The sequence below is a fragment of the Oncorhynchus mykiss genome, chromosome 12 (assembly GCF_013265735.2).
Source record: "Oncorhynchus mykiss isolate Arlee chromosome 12, USDA_OmykA_1.1, whole genome shotgun sequence".
In the NCBI taxonomy this organism is placed as follows: Eukaryota; Metazoa; Chordata; class Actinopteri; order Salmoniformes; family Salmonidae; genus Oncorhynchus; species Oncorhynchus mykiss.
This window is the reverse complement of record NC_048576.1, coordinates 86,397,166-86,412,979: the sequence shown is the minus strand read 5'-3', so window position 1 is coordinate 86,412,979 and position 15,814 is coordinate 86,397,166. Positions and strand designations below refer to the sequence as shown.

The 15,814-nt window shown below is 43.7% G+C and overlaps 2 protein-coding genes across 2 annotated transcripts in view; one reads left to right on the top strand and one right to left on the bottom strand.

Annotated features, from left to right (window-relative positions):
- Positions 1–13,910, bottom strand: part of LOC118937766 (NHP2-like protein 1) — a 36,155-nt gene extending 22,245 nt beyond the window's left edge. The window contains exons 1-2 of the transcript XR_005035171.1: positions 13,449–13,910; positions 9,009–9,178 (exon numbers count right to left, since the gene is read on the bottom strand). The gene's annotated coding sequence lies outside the window, so the exon portion shown is untranslated. The remainder of the gene's footprint in view (positions 1–9,008; positions 9,179–13,448) is intronic.
- The window catches only part of LOC110538750 (uncharacterized protein C16orf52 homolog B), a 31,696-nt gene continuing 17,478 nt past the window's right edge, over positions 1,597–15,814 (top strand). The window contains exon 1 of the mRNA XM_021625715.2: positions 1,597–2,665. Within this exon, the coding sequence (XP_021481390.1) occupies positions 2,560–2,665 (106 nt within the window). The 5' untranslated portion in view covers positions 1,597–2,559. The remainder of the gene's footprint in view (positions 2,666–15,814) is intronic.

Below are 15,814 nucleotides of genomic sequence, written 5' to 3'. Positions count from 1 at the left end.
GTGCTCTTCACTGACAAGTCACGGTTTTGTCTCACCAGGGGTGATGGTCGGATTCGCGTTCATCGTCGAAGGAATGAGCATTACACCGAGGCCTGTACTCTGGAGCGGGATCGAGGTGGAGGGTCCGTCATGGTCTGGGGCGGTGTGTCACAGCATCATCGGACTGAGCTTGTTGTCATTGCAGGCAATCTCAACGCTCTGCGTTATTGGGAAGACATCCTCCTCCCTCATGTGGTACCCCTCCTGCAGGCTCATCCTGACATGACCCCCCAGCATGACAATGCCATCAGCCATACTGCTCGTTCTGTGCGTGATTTCCAGCAGGACAGGAATGTCAGTGTTCTGTCATGGCCAGCGAAGAGCCCAGATCTCAATCCCATTGAGCACATCTGGGACCTGTTGGATCGGATGGTGAGGGCTAGGGCCATTCCACCCAAAAATGTCAGGGAACTTGCAGGTGCCTTGGTGGAAGAGTGGGGTAACATTTCACAGTAAGAACTGGCAAATCTGGTGCAGTCCATGAGGAGGAGATGCACTGCAGTACTTAATGCAGCTGATGGCCACACCAGATACTGTTACTTTTGACCCCCCCTTTGTTCAGGTACACATTCCATTTCTGTTAGTCACATGTCTGTGGAACTTGTGTTCAGTTTATGTCTCAGTTGTTGAATCTTATGTTCATACAAATATTAACACATGTTAAGTTTGCTAAAACTTGGGTGATCTATATATTCTCTCCAAAGCAGAAACACATTTAGTAAAAACTGGTTGAATCAAAGTTGTTTCCAGATTATTTTAACCAAAAAATGTAATGATGTTGTGGAAAACTGATTGGATTTGCAAATAGTCATCAACTTAAAGGTATTTTGTATTTTACACCCTACTTTTAACCTAAATTAAATGACAGGGTGACATGTTTGGTTGATTTCACGTTGAATTCACGTTAGTTAACAACTCAACAAAATGTGCATCAAAACAAGATGTTAAACTGACATCTGTGCCCAGTGTGAAGACTCACATCGCTGAGACTGCTGTGTTGAGTGGGTGGGAGGTTACTTTCTGCTGATTGCTTTGCTGCTCTAATGGAATAGTGGAAAGCGCTGACCAGCAAAGTACTGCTATCTGGCACACTCCCTTGATAGATCAGAGGATTTGCTTTGACCTTAACTACAGCATGTGTCAGTGAGAATAAACTAAGGCATCTACACATGCTTTTGTTGGCAAAAATGTGTCACAAAAAGGTAATCATACAAACATTTCAGATTGTCGTTTTTTCCCCCCATCACTCCTATCTTGGGGACCACTTTTATCTGGTAGAATGGACACTTATTCAAACATGGGATAAGGAGCCTTTGAGTGTTAAAAGGAAAGGTGTTACTTCTTCCTCTGATGAGAATAATAAACGGTTTGATGTATGTCATGTCCTTCTAAATGAGTGGTCTCATCTACCCCCTCTGCATGGTCCCATCTGTCTGAAACGTCTCTCACGCCAACGATCTCGCGAGACGATAGCGAATGCCCCCTGTGTGTGTGTGTGTGTGTGTGTGTGTGTGTGTGTGTGTGTGTGTGTGTGTGTGTGTGTGTGTGTGTGTGTGTGTGTGTGTGTGTGTGTGAGAGAGAGAGAGCTGTTGTGTCTGTGGAACGCACTGCGTGAGGCACGGTGTTCGGTTGATAGGGGGCCAAGCTAGTGGGCTAATCGGGGAAAGCATAATCACCACCTCTCCTAGCGGCTTTAATAATATCGTATTTCCATATAAAGATTATGCGAAAGCCGCAGAGCCTGCTCGAGCTGCCTTGGTTCCTACTTCGCTATGTCCGCACCAGAGCTTGCTAGCTAGCGGTCTATTTACACTACAGATGCTATTCCAGCAGCGGAGAAGGGGGCATGAATAAGCAAGAGGGAGGATGGGTTCTCGTTTTCCTGACGGCTAGCTAGCCTTAGAGCTTCGCTGAAAACAAGGACATACTGAAGGCACAGCATTATTCGATTATTTAGTACTTCTGTCTGACGGAGTTTTGTTCGTGAAATGGTTTAAAGTACTTATTCAAATGGGGGTTCGGCCGTCAAGCACCCTCTCTGGGTTGTTGTTCGGCACACGGAGTTCGAATGTGGGAAATAGCTAGCTAGGTGGCTAGCTATCCGGCTAGTCTCAATAACCAAATGCTGCTGCTACCGTGCAGATCCGAGCGAGAACACCAGCGACTGGAGACTTGGGCCCTGACGTTGCGCCAGCTCCTTTTGCTTTATCGGAGGAAGATTCGGGTCGAAACGATGGTCGTTTGAGATGTGATTTTTTTCCTCCGTTTTTAGCCATATGTAAGCGGAATGAAGGTGTGTTGATTTGCTGTTGCTGCCATGTCCAAATGAATAATGACAGGCTGAACCTCCAAACCAGTTGAATCTCTTTTGAAGGGGGTGAGGTGGACTGATAACTATCTAACGGAAACATATATCTAAAAACTGTATTTCTGAGGTTTACACTCCTTGGTCTTACCTGGAACTCTAAGCCACGTCTTTCATATCTGCTCATTTAAAGCACACAGACTTGAGCTGCAAATATGGATAAATTAACAATTATATCAGGATGTCTGTTTCTGGCAGCGGATATCTTTGCAATCGCAAGCATTGCAAACCCCGACTGGATCAACACAGGCGAATCTGCAGGTAATTGGGGAATTATTGAACTCTTCTCTTTGACATTGACCACTGTATTTTCCTTTTAATGTTACAGCATCACTGATGGAATGATTCCCCTTTGCAGATTGTTATACGTTATACATTCATTGAAGCCTTTACCTGCTGCTGCATTCACCCTCTAGCAATGTTTACATATCAGCCGGGGTATCTTGTCCTCTCTGCAACTCAGTCGTTTGTTCTATGTTCCTCTGTGATTTGAAACACTGGGCTACTAATCCAAAATAGGGATGCATAATAAATATATAATGTATATATCACATGTAGATATTATTTTAGGCCTATATAATAAGTTATTGCTGATATATTGGGGACACACACAAATAATTTGATATATGTTGTATTCTCTACTACTCTCTTTCCCATGTATTACGTAAGGGTAGAGTTGTAATGATTTCATATTAGCAAGACCAAGAAGCACTACTCAGTAATTTCTTGGCGGCGGTTGTTTATTTAGTAGATAGATCTGTCATCAGAGCAATTGGCCACGTCAATGACCACTTCGTGGTCAATCCTATGGGTCAATCGACAGACTTGATCAACTGTAACAAGTGTTGAATACAGGCTTCCTGCTGGCCTCCCGAATGCCAGTTGGTCTTTTTCTGTTGACAAGCCTCAAAACATATCCACATGCCATTAATAGGCTGATGCTCTTCTTTGTACCCACCCCCACCCACGATGATGACGGCTTATAGTAGGAACTGGGTCAGGAAGGGTTCATGCACCAATGTGAAACCAATGTAGCCTGTCAGCTGCTGCAGCAGGAGCTATTTGTTTTCACTGCCCTATTTTCTAAGAAGAAACGGGACGGATGTTTTCAAAACACTGTTTCTGATGTGTGCTCACTGTCTTTATCTTTCAATTGGACTGTGTCCACACACACTCTCACACATCAACTCAAATAAGCCTTCTATGACAATAACATTCATGTTTGGTCTTTAAAAACGACTTGACAATATTGACACCCTTACTGGAAATGAAGAGTAGCTAACTCATGTTCGACAGTAAATAAGAATTGTAATTACATGTAATTAGAAAGCATGCTGAGTTGCTTCAGTATGCCTACTCAGCAATGGCCTCAGTAACCTATTCCTGCTAGGCTGTGCCATCTGCCTCACTCCTGCTTTGTTGATAATGGTCACACCTGCAATTAGCCTACCACAGCAAAAGTGCTGGTAAGTGTAGGGTTGCATGCATTGCAAACCACACATCTTAGTGTTTCCCCTTGGATTTTTGTTCAGCAGTGGTGGCAAGGGTAGCGTTAGGGCAATGACATGCAAGCTGTTCCCATAGACTTCCAGTCATTGAGCCAACGACTATCCATTTAAAAGCGAGTCTCAGCCGATATTGATTATAAACAACCATTTTTTTTTGCAGTGGTGGCAACAATTAACAGTGGTGGGCCACCCCTGCTAAATGAATATAGGGAAAACAATGTCATAACCGATTCCAATTATATAATGTTTTAATTCTCGACAAAAAAATACTTTCCAAGGCGCAACTCAGGCTGTAATTGGCCAAAAGGGTTTGTTTTGGTTTGGCTGCTGGTTTTAGTAGAGCGGTGCAAATGACCATCCTCTCATATCTCCCACTGTTCTCACTTCCCCTCCACAGTCTTCCCTGCGGTTTCTTTGATGATGACGTCTTTTGTTGGGCTGTTTATGAGATGGAAAGACCCTTCTTAACATCCTGTCTCTGAAGGCACCAGGCTTTTCTCACCCAGGGATATAGTCACAAAGCCTGTGTTTGGTATCCTGTGCTTCTCATCATACCCTCCTGGTTTTGTGACAGGCTGCGGGTATTAGGTGTTATCGGTCCAATTCATTATAGAAGTAACTCAATATAGAGAAGAACATTTCCAGCACATTGGCAGCCTTTTAATGGATGGCAGAAAAAGCAATTTGGTCAGGGTTGGCCTGTGTGACGCATCATAAGAATTTCCCTCTGTCATCATGGTTTGATTGTGATGTGTTTGTGGACATAGTGGTTAGCCTAATTGCTCACCACAATTTGGGAGATAATTGTAGATCTTACACTCTCAACAAGCACATTAATGGAAGTGATGATTTGATTTATTTTTGGATGAAGGGAAAGCAAGCATACAAATGCAGTTTGTTTTGTAATGTTTCTTCTTCTTCTGTTCTCAATTTATACTGGCATAATTGGCCTAACACAGCCTCACTTCTTTAATGCCTGTACAAGTAACAAATAGGCTATGCTCTATTTGCCCCCAAACAACATTGCTATAGTAGAAAGATTTTAACATAAAAAAAACAGAAACAAGCAAAGAACTCTATCATCAGTCTTCAGCCTCTGCTTTTGATTAAGTCATCTGAATGTAATTTATGAGACTGAATGTATTATTGGTTGTAAAGACATTGTGTGACCAATGTGAATATTGCTTTAATCTTCATCTGTCAGTTTCAGTTTCTCTTAGTTTCTCTTAGCGTAGCACAAAGATGCAGACATGGCATTTAGCAAAGCATTAAATCATCTGCTATCCTTTATTTAACTAGGCAAGTCAGTTAAGAACAAATTCTTATTTACAATGACGGCCTACCCTGGCCAAACCCAGACAATGCTGGGCCAATTGTGCGCTGCCCTATGGGACTCCTAATCACGGCCGGTTGTGATACAGCCTGGAATCAAACCAGGGTCTGTAGTGACACCTCTAGCACTGAGATGCAGTGCCTTAGACCGCTGCGCCACTCGGTGACAAACAATCTGTGTAATTGTTTGTCACTTGATTACTCTTCAGAGAAGGCATGTTAATTACTAAGTGATGAACAGATATGATTCTACCATGGAAGACATAAATGTTTGACAGGGTGGAATCTCTCTCTTCGTCTTCTACTGATGCTGGCAAGGCTACAGTGGGCTGCCAAGTGGCGCAGCAGTCGAAGGAACTGCATCTCAGTGCTGGAGGTGTCACCCCTGCTCCCTGGTTCGAATCCAGACTGCATCACATCCGAGCGTGATTAGGAGTCCCAAAGGGCAGCACCCAATTGGCCCAGCATCGTCTGGGTTTGGCCGGAGTAGGCCGTCATTGTAAATAAGAATTTGTTCTTAACTGACTTGCCTAGTTAAATAAAGGTTAAATAAAATAAAAAATACAGTAGTAGTTAAATAGTCTAAAGTGGCTTCCTCGTCTCCTATCCTCCACCTGTACCGAACAGGTGAATTCCTGGATGGCTGTCTATCCACATGGCTTTAACCTTGTGAGGTTCTTTGGCTCCTGACCCCATTTTGATATAAAAATAATAATTGCGACACCACGATGTAAAAAATGTAATTAAATTAAAAGAAGTTATGTAATCAACTGCAATTGTTTACTTTTTTAGTTTGGACTATGACAGTATGAAGTGACTGAAGTGCATCAAAGGTATGGCAATAATGTTGGATGATCTTCTGTGTAGAAAAGAACATCATCACAGTCCCACTGGTCTTGTCCACTCGGTTCTAACGGCTTTTGGGCATAGTACAGGGAAACAGTACATTTGTAATGATGCAACACAACATTTCACAATTTGTTATCATGGCAAGTGCTTCAATACAGAGTTCTACAAAGTGTTTCATTATAAATTAAAACATAATAATGCAAGAATGTAGGCAACAATGCAGCAACCTTCTCCTCTGTTTCCAGCTGGCTGAGGAGGTTTGTGACTGCCTGGGATGATGACTTTTCTGCCAACAAAAACTCTCTGTACAGATGAACATGCTCTGCATGGTACTTCACTGCCTCAAATGAACAATTCCATCTGGAGCTCACTGCTTCAGGAGGAGCCTTGGCCTGCACAAACTCCTTCATAATGAGGAAGCTCACCCATCTTCTATTTCTGACAGGCTTCTTGAAGAAGACAGATCTCATCCATGTCCCAAGTGATGCAACTTCAGAGAAGTATTTGTAGTGCTGCCAGGTTTCACCCTCCAGATTGATGACCTGATAGAGACAGGGTACATGAACACTGTTGGGCATCTCTCCTTTCAGAACCTCCTTGTATGCCTTCAGGCAGTAGGAGGCATTGTCTGTGACCACTGCCCAGGCATCATTCAGGTTCAGATGGTTGCTGTGGAGGGAGGCTAGTATAGCTTGGGAAAACGTTGAGTAGTTGCATCTGTCCATGAAAATGACATCTACCAGAAAGTACTGGTTTTCAACACCTGCGATGAAAGATAAGGACAAACTTTAGTTATGTTTTAATCTAAAATAATATTGTGACAAAATTAGTGTTATTTAAATTTCAAGTGTAAACACAATATAGATACAGCGATAGTTAGCTAGATGGAGAGGCAGACGGCTGCTGACATTATGCATCGCTATATTTCACCACGAAAGCTTGTCGTTTGGAATATCACAATTTGCATGCGGACAATTCACAGCCTACATTTACATTCTGCAGTTGCAGCGCTTTATTAATAGGCTGTTGAGTTAACTCACCAATGACGATGTTTAGAACGCTGCAATCCCCTGGATCTGTTGTCTCGTCAACAACCACCACAAACTTCTTCCCACGGATCTTCAGTAGAACGGCAGTCATATGTTGGCCGCACACACGGGGCGGGTGAGTTTGACAGAGGCTGCTCTCATTTTCGAGGAACGCTCCTTCCTGTTTGCAGTGCTTCACACTTAAAACGGCCATAGCTTTCTTAGCTTTTCTAAGGGGATGTCTGACTCGGCGCGCACACAGCCGCAAAGTCCTGAATAAATTCTCGTCTTGAATCTGCTGATGAGCTTGCACTAGAAATGGTTGTTTGAAGAGGTATGCTCTGGCTAACACGGTGCTTTTCCTTGTTTTTCACATGGGCTTTAGACTTTAAGTGGTCATCACATGTATTTTTACGGGTCCAATCAATAGTATGTTGACATAATTTGCAGAACAGCTTATCGCCTGACTCATAGTCCTTTGGGTATTGCTCTGCTCTGAATTTAGGGGTTAGGGTCGAAGTTTTTCGTATTTTTGATGACTTGGCCGTCCTAGACGGCCTCTTCGACATGTTTCTCAAAGTGACAGCCAAGTTGTGAGGTGACGTAAGGGTCCCACGCACAACCTCCCCCCTCAAAACACCCCAATCGAAAACTGAATTATTTATCTAGGCCTACTCGTCTAATTTTACAATTATGAAATCATTTTCAATTTCAGCCAAATTATGGAAAATTCTGCAAACTTCCATGTTTTACAGTTGATTCCATTTTTATTACCAAATTCCGTCTGCGTTTTCAGCATCTCGGAAATCATAGGGCCCTACATAAACCACTCTTTTTTATTAAAACCGCATCTAGGTTAATGATGTAACCCTGGTTCTATGAAGTAAGCGCACATTTTCTCTCGCAACCCCATTTTCAAAGCAGGCGACCCCTCATGGGGTCGCAACCCCTAGTTTGGGAAACCCTGACCTAGCCAGTGCATTCAGTAAAGAGGAGTGGAGGAGACCAGCAGAGGTGGTCGCTTTAGGCTATTGAATGGCATCCTTTGTGTGTTACCCACACACATTCCTCATTGCGGGGCATTATGGACCGGAGTGAAATGTCACCCAAACACAATCCTAGTGGAATTTGCCCCTATGCTCAGATCTAGGATCAGATGACCATACCCCAGCATTAAACCTAAACCATTACTATATAAAAACAAAAAGCAAACCTGATTTGGGATCAGTGGCGGAGGACCTCATCATGGTGTCTCTCTAAGGTCAAAGTGTAGAGAAACAGAAATGCCACCCAGGCCAATTAGTAGGGATGCATGAAGATGTTGCCCACAGACACTGATCATAGGTCAGATTTTTGTAACCTCCTAATTAAGTTAGCTGTACCTACATCAGTTATCTGGATTAGCGTTAATGGAACCAGGATTTTGATTTTGAGCTACATATTGACTCTTAGGGTGGTGCCCTTATTACGGTGCCTTGATTTCCTACAGGAGAGCTCGGCAGCTCTAAACACCCCTGTAATTGAAACCTTGAGTCAGATACCTTGTGTGTATAATATACAGAAGAAGGGTTGAGTCTCCTCACTCAACACAATGCCACAGCTGTGTTTCCTAAATGGGTTACTCTACACCTGTCTTTGGTCACGGCTAAAGATAATTCTAATGAAGGAGATAACATTATTGATTTGTAGTTAAACAAGACCAATTGAAAAGCCTGCAAGTGAGTAAGTCATAAGTAGAGTCTGGAGTTTCTCCAATCCTGACTACGTAACCTGACTAGGAACAACTCCTGGCCCAGGGCAACACAGAGACGTTTGGGGACCACGACAACCACTGGCACAAAAGGAGGAGAAATGTTGTCTCTCCAGCTGAAAAGACCCTGTCCTCACCTCTGTGTGACGTTCCCAGGCAATCACAGTAAACTTCATTTCCTGCCTGGGCTTCTACACAAAGCCCATTATTACTGGCAGTGTCAGTGTCACGGAGACAACTGTGAATCTGCCTGCAGCCCTCTGCCCTCCTGTAGATCCTGTTGTCTTCAGAATGTCTCTGTCACCATCTGAATGAAAATAGACCCACACACAGAGAGAGACAGTGAGATTAAAAAGGGTCACGGTTCAGTATTTAGTGTTATTTTGTTTTCTTGACTGAAATGTGAAATGCCATCTCTCACAATGCCATCCTACAAGTAGACTTGATAATGAGATCCTCGCTTCACCTTCCAGCTGCCAGACATATGTAGCACTATCATTTCATGCAGGAAGCATATTGTGTCTTCTTTACATTTCTTTCCAAGACAAAAAGCATGGTCAACTTGATGATCATTTCAGCACCGTTTTGATGGGACAGCACCATTGTGCTGCTTTGAAACAAGCATGGGGGCATTATCTGAATATCTGTTTGAAAAATAATAGCAATCTATATTTTCTAATCTGTATCATGAGGAAGATACTCCAAATGTAACAGCCTACGCCTGCTCCCTAACAAAGCGGAGCCAGGGTAGGAAAAAAAGATAAAGGGTGCAGAGGTTCATCCAGGTCAAATTTGAGATTTCTTTACATGATCGGAAAGAGCAGATTGTAATGTTTTCTAAAGCACATACAGGACCTTCAGGAACTATTCACACCTGTTGACTTTTTCCACATTTTGTTGTGTTACAGCCTGAATTTGAAATGGATTAAATGTATATTTTGTGTCAGTGGCCTACACACAATACTCCATAATGTCAAAGTGGAATTATGTTTTTAGAAATTGACAATTTAATTAAAAATGAAACGCTGAAATGTCTTGAGTCAATAAGTTTTCAACCCCTTTGTTATGGCAAGCCTAAATAAGTTCACGAGTAACACTTAAGTCACAAGTTGCATGGACTCACTCCGTGTGCAATAACAGTGTTTAACAGGATTTTTAAATGACCTCATCTCTGTACCCTACATGTACAATTATCTGTAAGATCCCTCAGTCGAACAATGAATTTTAAACACAGATTCAACCATAAAGACCAGTGAGGGTTTCCAGTGCCTTGCAAAGAAGGGCACCGATTGGTGGATAAGTATAAATAAAAAAAGACATTGAATATCCCTTTGAGCATGTTGATGTTATGAAATACACTTTGGATGGTGTATCAATACACCCAGTTACTACAAAGATACACACGTCCTTCCTAACTCTGGTGCCAGAGAGGAAGGAAACCTAAGGGAATTTACCAGGCCAATGGTGACTTTAAAACAGTTACAGATGTTTTGGGGGGGGCTGTGATAGGAGAAAACCGAGGATGGATCAACAACATTGTAGTTACGCCACAATACTGACCTAAATGACAGATTGAAAAGAAGGAAGCCTGTACAGAATACAAATATTCCAAAATATGCATCCTGTTTGCCATAAGGCACTAAAGTAAAACTGCCAAAAAGGTGGCAAAGAAATGAACTTTGTCCTGAATATAAAGTGTTATGTTTGGGGCAAATCTTAACACAACACATCACTGAGTACCACTCTTCATATTTTCAAGCATGGTGGTGGCTGCATCATGTTATGTGTATGCTTGTCATCGTCAAAAACTAGGGATTTTTTGGGGATAAAAATAAATGGAATAGAGCTAAGCACAGGCAAAATCCTAGAGTAAAACCTGGTTGTCTGCTTTCCAACAGACACTAGGAGACAAATATATCTTTCAGTAGGACAGTAACTTAAAACACATGGCCAGATATACACAAGTTGCTTACCAAGATGACGTTTAATGTTCCTGAGTGGCCTAGTTTACAGTTTTGACTTAAATCGGCTTAAATCTATGGCAAGACTTGAAAATGGCTGTCTAGCAATGATCAACAACCAACTTGACAGAGCTTGATGAATTTGAAAAAGAATGTGCAAATATTGTACAATCCAGGTGTGCAAAGGTCTTATAGACTTACCCAGAAAGACTCACAGCTGTAATCGCTGCCAAAGTTAATTCTATCATGTATTTACTCAGGGGTTGAATACTTACCTAAATTAGATATTTTTGTATTTCATTTTCAATACATTTGCAGAAATGTCTAAAAACATGTTTTCACTTTGACATTATGGGGTATTGTGTGTAGATGGGTGAGTTTTTTTTTTTTTTATCCATTTTGAATTCAGGCTCTAACACAGCAATTTACAGTCGTGGCCAAAAGGTTTGAGAATGACACAAATATACATTTTCACAAAGTCTGCTGCCTTAGTTTGTATGATGGCAATTTGCATAAATCCCAGAATGTTATGATAAGAAGAGTGATCAGATGAACTGCAACTAATTGCAAAGTCCCTTTTTGCCATGCAAATGAACTGAATCCCCCCCAAAATATTTCCACTGCATTTCAGCCCTGACACAAAAGGACCAGCTGACATTATGTCAGTAATTCTCTTGTTAACTCAGTTGATGAGGACAAGGCTGGAGATCACTCTGTCATGCTGATTGAGTTTGAATAACAGACTGGAAGCTTCAAAAGGAGGATGGTGCTTGGAATAATTTTTCTTCCTCTGTCAATCATGGTTACCTGCAAGGAAACATGTGCCGTCATCATTGCTTTGCACAAAAAGGGCTTCACAGGCAAGGATATTGCTACCAGTAAGATTGCACTTAAATCAACCATTTATCAGATCATCAAGAACTTCAAGGAGAGCGGTTAAAATGTCGTGAAGAAGGCTTCAGGGCGCCCAAGAAAGTCCAGCAAGCGCCAGGACTCCTAAAGTTGATTCAGCTGTGGGATCAGGGCACCACCAGTACAGAGTTTGCTCAGGAATGGCAGCAGGCAGGTGTGAGTGCATCTGCACGCACAGTGAGGCGAAGACTTTTGGAGGGACAGACTGATATTCTGCAAAAGGACTGCTGAGGACTGGGGTAAAGTCATTTTCTCTGATGAATCCCCTTTCCAATTGTTTGGGGCATTCGGAAAAAAGCTTGATCAGAGAAGACAAGGTGAGCGCTATCCTCAGTCCTGTGTTATGCCAACAGTAAAGCATCCTGAGACCATTCATGTGTTGGGTTGCTTCTCAGCCAAGGGAGTGGGCTTACTCACAATTTTGCCTAAGAACACAGCCATGAATAAAGAATGGTACCAACACATCCTCCAAGAGCAACTTCTCCCAACCATCTGTTCCACATCCAGGAACAGTTTGGTGACGAACAATGCCTTTTCCAGCATGATGGAGCACCTTCCCAGAAGGCAAAAGTGATAACTAAGTGGCTCGGAGAACAAAACATCAATATTTTGGGTCCATGGCCAGGAAACTCCCCAGACCTTAATCCCATTGACAACTTGTGGTCAATCCTCAAGAGGCGGGTGGACAAACAAAACCCCTCAAATTCTGACAAACTCCCAGCATTGATCATGCAAGAATGGGCTTCCATCAGTCAGGATGTGGCCCAGAAGTTAATTGACAGCATGCCAGGGCGGATTGCAGAGGTCTTGAAAAAGAAGGGTCAACACTGCAAATATTGACTCTTTGCATCAACTTCATGTAATTGTCAATAAAAGCCTTTGACGCTTATGAAATGCTTGTAATTATACTTCAGTATTCCATAGTAACATCTGCCAAAAATATCTAGACACTGAAGCAGCAAACTTTGTGAAAATTAATATTTGTGTCATTCTCAAAACTTTTGGCCACGACTAGAATAAGTCAAGGGGTATGAATACTTTCTGAAGGCACTGTATAGGCACCTACAAACTCTCATGTGCAATAAAAAATGTTTTGTTCGATGACAGCTATTTTATTCAAATAGCCGTCCACACACATCTGCACACCCGTACCCTCACTCGTCACCTGTGCCGGCTTGCGCTGGGGATATATACATGTGAAAGTCTTATGCCGGCAAGAATGTGGTAAAGATGGACCTGTTTGAAAGGGGGTCATGTTAAAATTGCAAAACAATTGCATGCAACAAACTGTAAATCCTATGTGAAAGGGATATTAGTGACACTTAAGTGAAACAGTTTACTCTATACTCCTGTCCAAGTCCTTTTTTCATTTCAAGATTAGATTTCTACTTTTGGTGATCCGAACACACACAACACATATTGATAGAGAATCTAAGAGGCATAAAGACATTGGATTAACACCGCCGTTCCACAAATCCATGCCTATAACCGAGGGGTACAACATCACCCTGAAAACACAGTGGACGGGAAGCTTTGACATGAGCTGTGCGAGAGAACAAAGTCCACCATAGAAGAAGACCACAAGGGGATAGTCGTGACAATTTCAGAAAAGAGAACAGCCAGCAAGGCCGTCATGGCGTGTATAAATTCTGTGTTGGAGTGTGTGTATGTGTGTTACAGCTGCGAAGGGAGAAAATGATGTACCTCTCTTATCTCTCTCCCGCTCTGTCTCTCACACTCTTCTGTTCTATTCATCGGTGTGTTGACATGGACGGCTGATTGTCTCTCTCAGTGATAGGTCGTGTCGGTGGCTGTTTTTAGAGTGATTTCTGGTCTACTTCTAAATGGCAAAGCCAGCAAGCGGTGCCAAGCCCTCCCACTGCTGTGAAAATGTTCTGTTCTGATCGCTCTGTTCTGACGAAACAACCTTTGCGCTGAGGTACAATTGAGGAAATTGTTTTTGTTGTTTAAACAAATCCGTGCTATTGAAAATTTGATATTTAAAAGCGTACATCTGGAAATAGCTCTTAATTTGGCCTCGTCCTTGTACAGCCAAAGTATCCCTGTTGCTTCCTTGCGTGCTATTGGGGCATAAGGTTTGGATAACTGTCTTGGTTAGCCTTGTTTTAGTAGAGCAAGCACAGTTACAGTAGGCTGTATGTGTGAATGTAGCAAGTTAATATTTGATCATTAACCCTTACTTTACCAGATACGTTAACTGAACACATTTTCAACACCCTGGCCAGGGAAGAGTTGCAGGGGAGTGTAGAGAGATTGAATGAGCCAGTTGGAGGTGGCCATGCTAGTATCAACAGCCAAGTTGGGACACAGCCACAATAACATCACCTGTTTCCCTGTACCAGAGAGCAGAATCCTCCTCCACCATCTTTGTCTGCACTGACTGGGCAGCATCCTGTTGTAGTACGTGGTCAGGGCATGAGGGACTAGGGGGAGAAAGAAGTGCTTCGCTGTTGAAAAGTATACTACCAGCTTCCTGCCCTCTCCCTTAACAAGTGCTTTTATGTTGTTGTGTTAAGTATAACTGTGTGTGTAAGCGTCTGTCCTTTTATCATGGAACGAATATGAAGAAACTTGTCTTCTGGAAACACTTGGGAAAACTTATGCAGTGGTAACTAACTTCAGACCGTGGCTATGCGTTTTCCTACCTTTGAAGTCCACCTTTGAAGACTGTATGTAGTGTTTGTTTGTGTACGGATATTGAATATGCAGCCAGCTTGTGTGTGTGTTGTTTGTATACGTCTCTGGAATTAATGTGTGTATGTATGCGTGTCTTCACCTGTGCGTGTGGCTATGTAGTCTGAATTTGTGTGTGTGTGTGTGTGTGTGTGTGTGGGTGGGGACAGTCAACACTACAGTCTACCTTCCCCTGCAGCCCTGTGATGTAAGTACAAGAACGGCCGGGCTGTTAAAACCTGCAGTGGCTGCCTTCCACCTCCATACTTCCACCCAGCAGAGTTTAGAGGCCTCCTGCTCCACTCATCCCTCCAGTGCTGCCTCCACCTCCATACTTCCACCCAGCAGAGTTTAGAGGCCTCCTGCTCCACTCATCCCTCCAGTGCTGCCTCCACCTCCATACTTCCACCCAGCAGAGTTTAGAGGTCTCCTGCTCCACTCATCCCTCCAGTGCTGCCTCCACCTCCATACTTCCACCCAGCAGAGTTTAGAGGCCTCCTGCTCCACTCATCCCTCCAGTGCTGCCTCCACCTCCATACTTCCACCCAGCAGAGTTTAGAGGTCTCCTGCTCCACTCATCCCTCCAGTGCTGCCTCCACCTCCATACTTCCACCCAGCAGAGTTTAGAGGCCTCCTGCTCCACTCATCCCTCCAGTGCTGCCTCCACCTCCATACTTCCACCCAGCAGAGTTTAGAGGTCTCCTGCTCCACTCATCCCTCCAGTGCTGCCTCCACCTCCATACTTCCACCCAGCAGAGTTTAGAGGCCTCCTGCTCCACTCATCCCTCCAGTGCTGCCTCCACCTCCATACTTCCACCCAGCAGAGTTTAGAGGTCTCCTGCTCCACTCATCCCTCCAGTGCTGCCTCCACCTCCATACTTCCACCCAGCAGAGTTTAGAGGTCTCCTGCTCCACTCATCCCTCCAGTGCTGCCTCCACCTCCATACTTCCACCCAGCAGAGTTTAGAGGCCTCCTGCTCCACTCATCCCTCCAGTGCTGCCTCCACCTCCATACTTCCACCCAGCAGAGTTTAGAGGTCTCCTGCTCCACTCATCCCTCCAGTGCTGCCTCCACCTCCATACTTCCACCCAGCAGAGTTTAGAGGCCTCCTGCTCCACTCATCCCACCAGTGCTGCCTCTACCTCCATACTTCCACCCAGCAGAGTTTAGAGGCCTCCTGCTCCACTCATCCCTCCAGTGCTGCCTCCACCTCCATACTTCCACCCAGCAGAGTTTAGAGGCCTCCTGCTCCACTCATCCCTCCAGTGCTGCCTGCTGTCTGGCTAACAGTAGCTAACACCTCTCTGCACCTACACTAATGACAGCATCGCCATGCTCTCCCATGCTCAGGACCAACTCACACAGCCCTCATTTC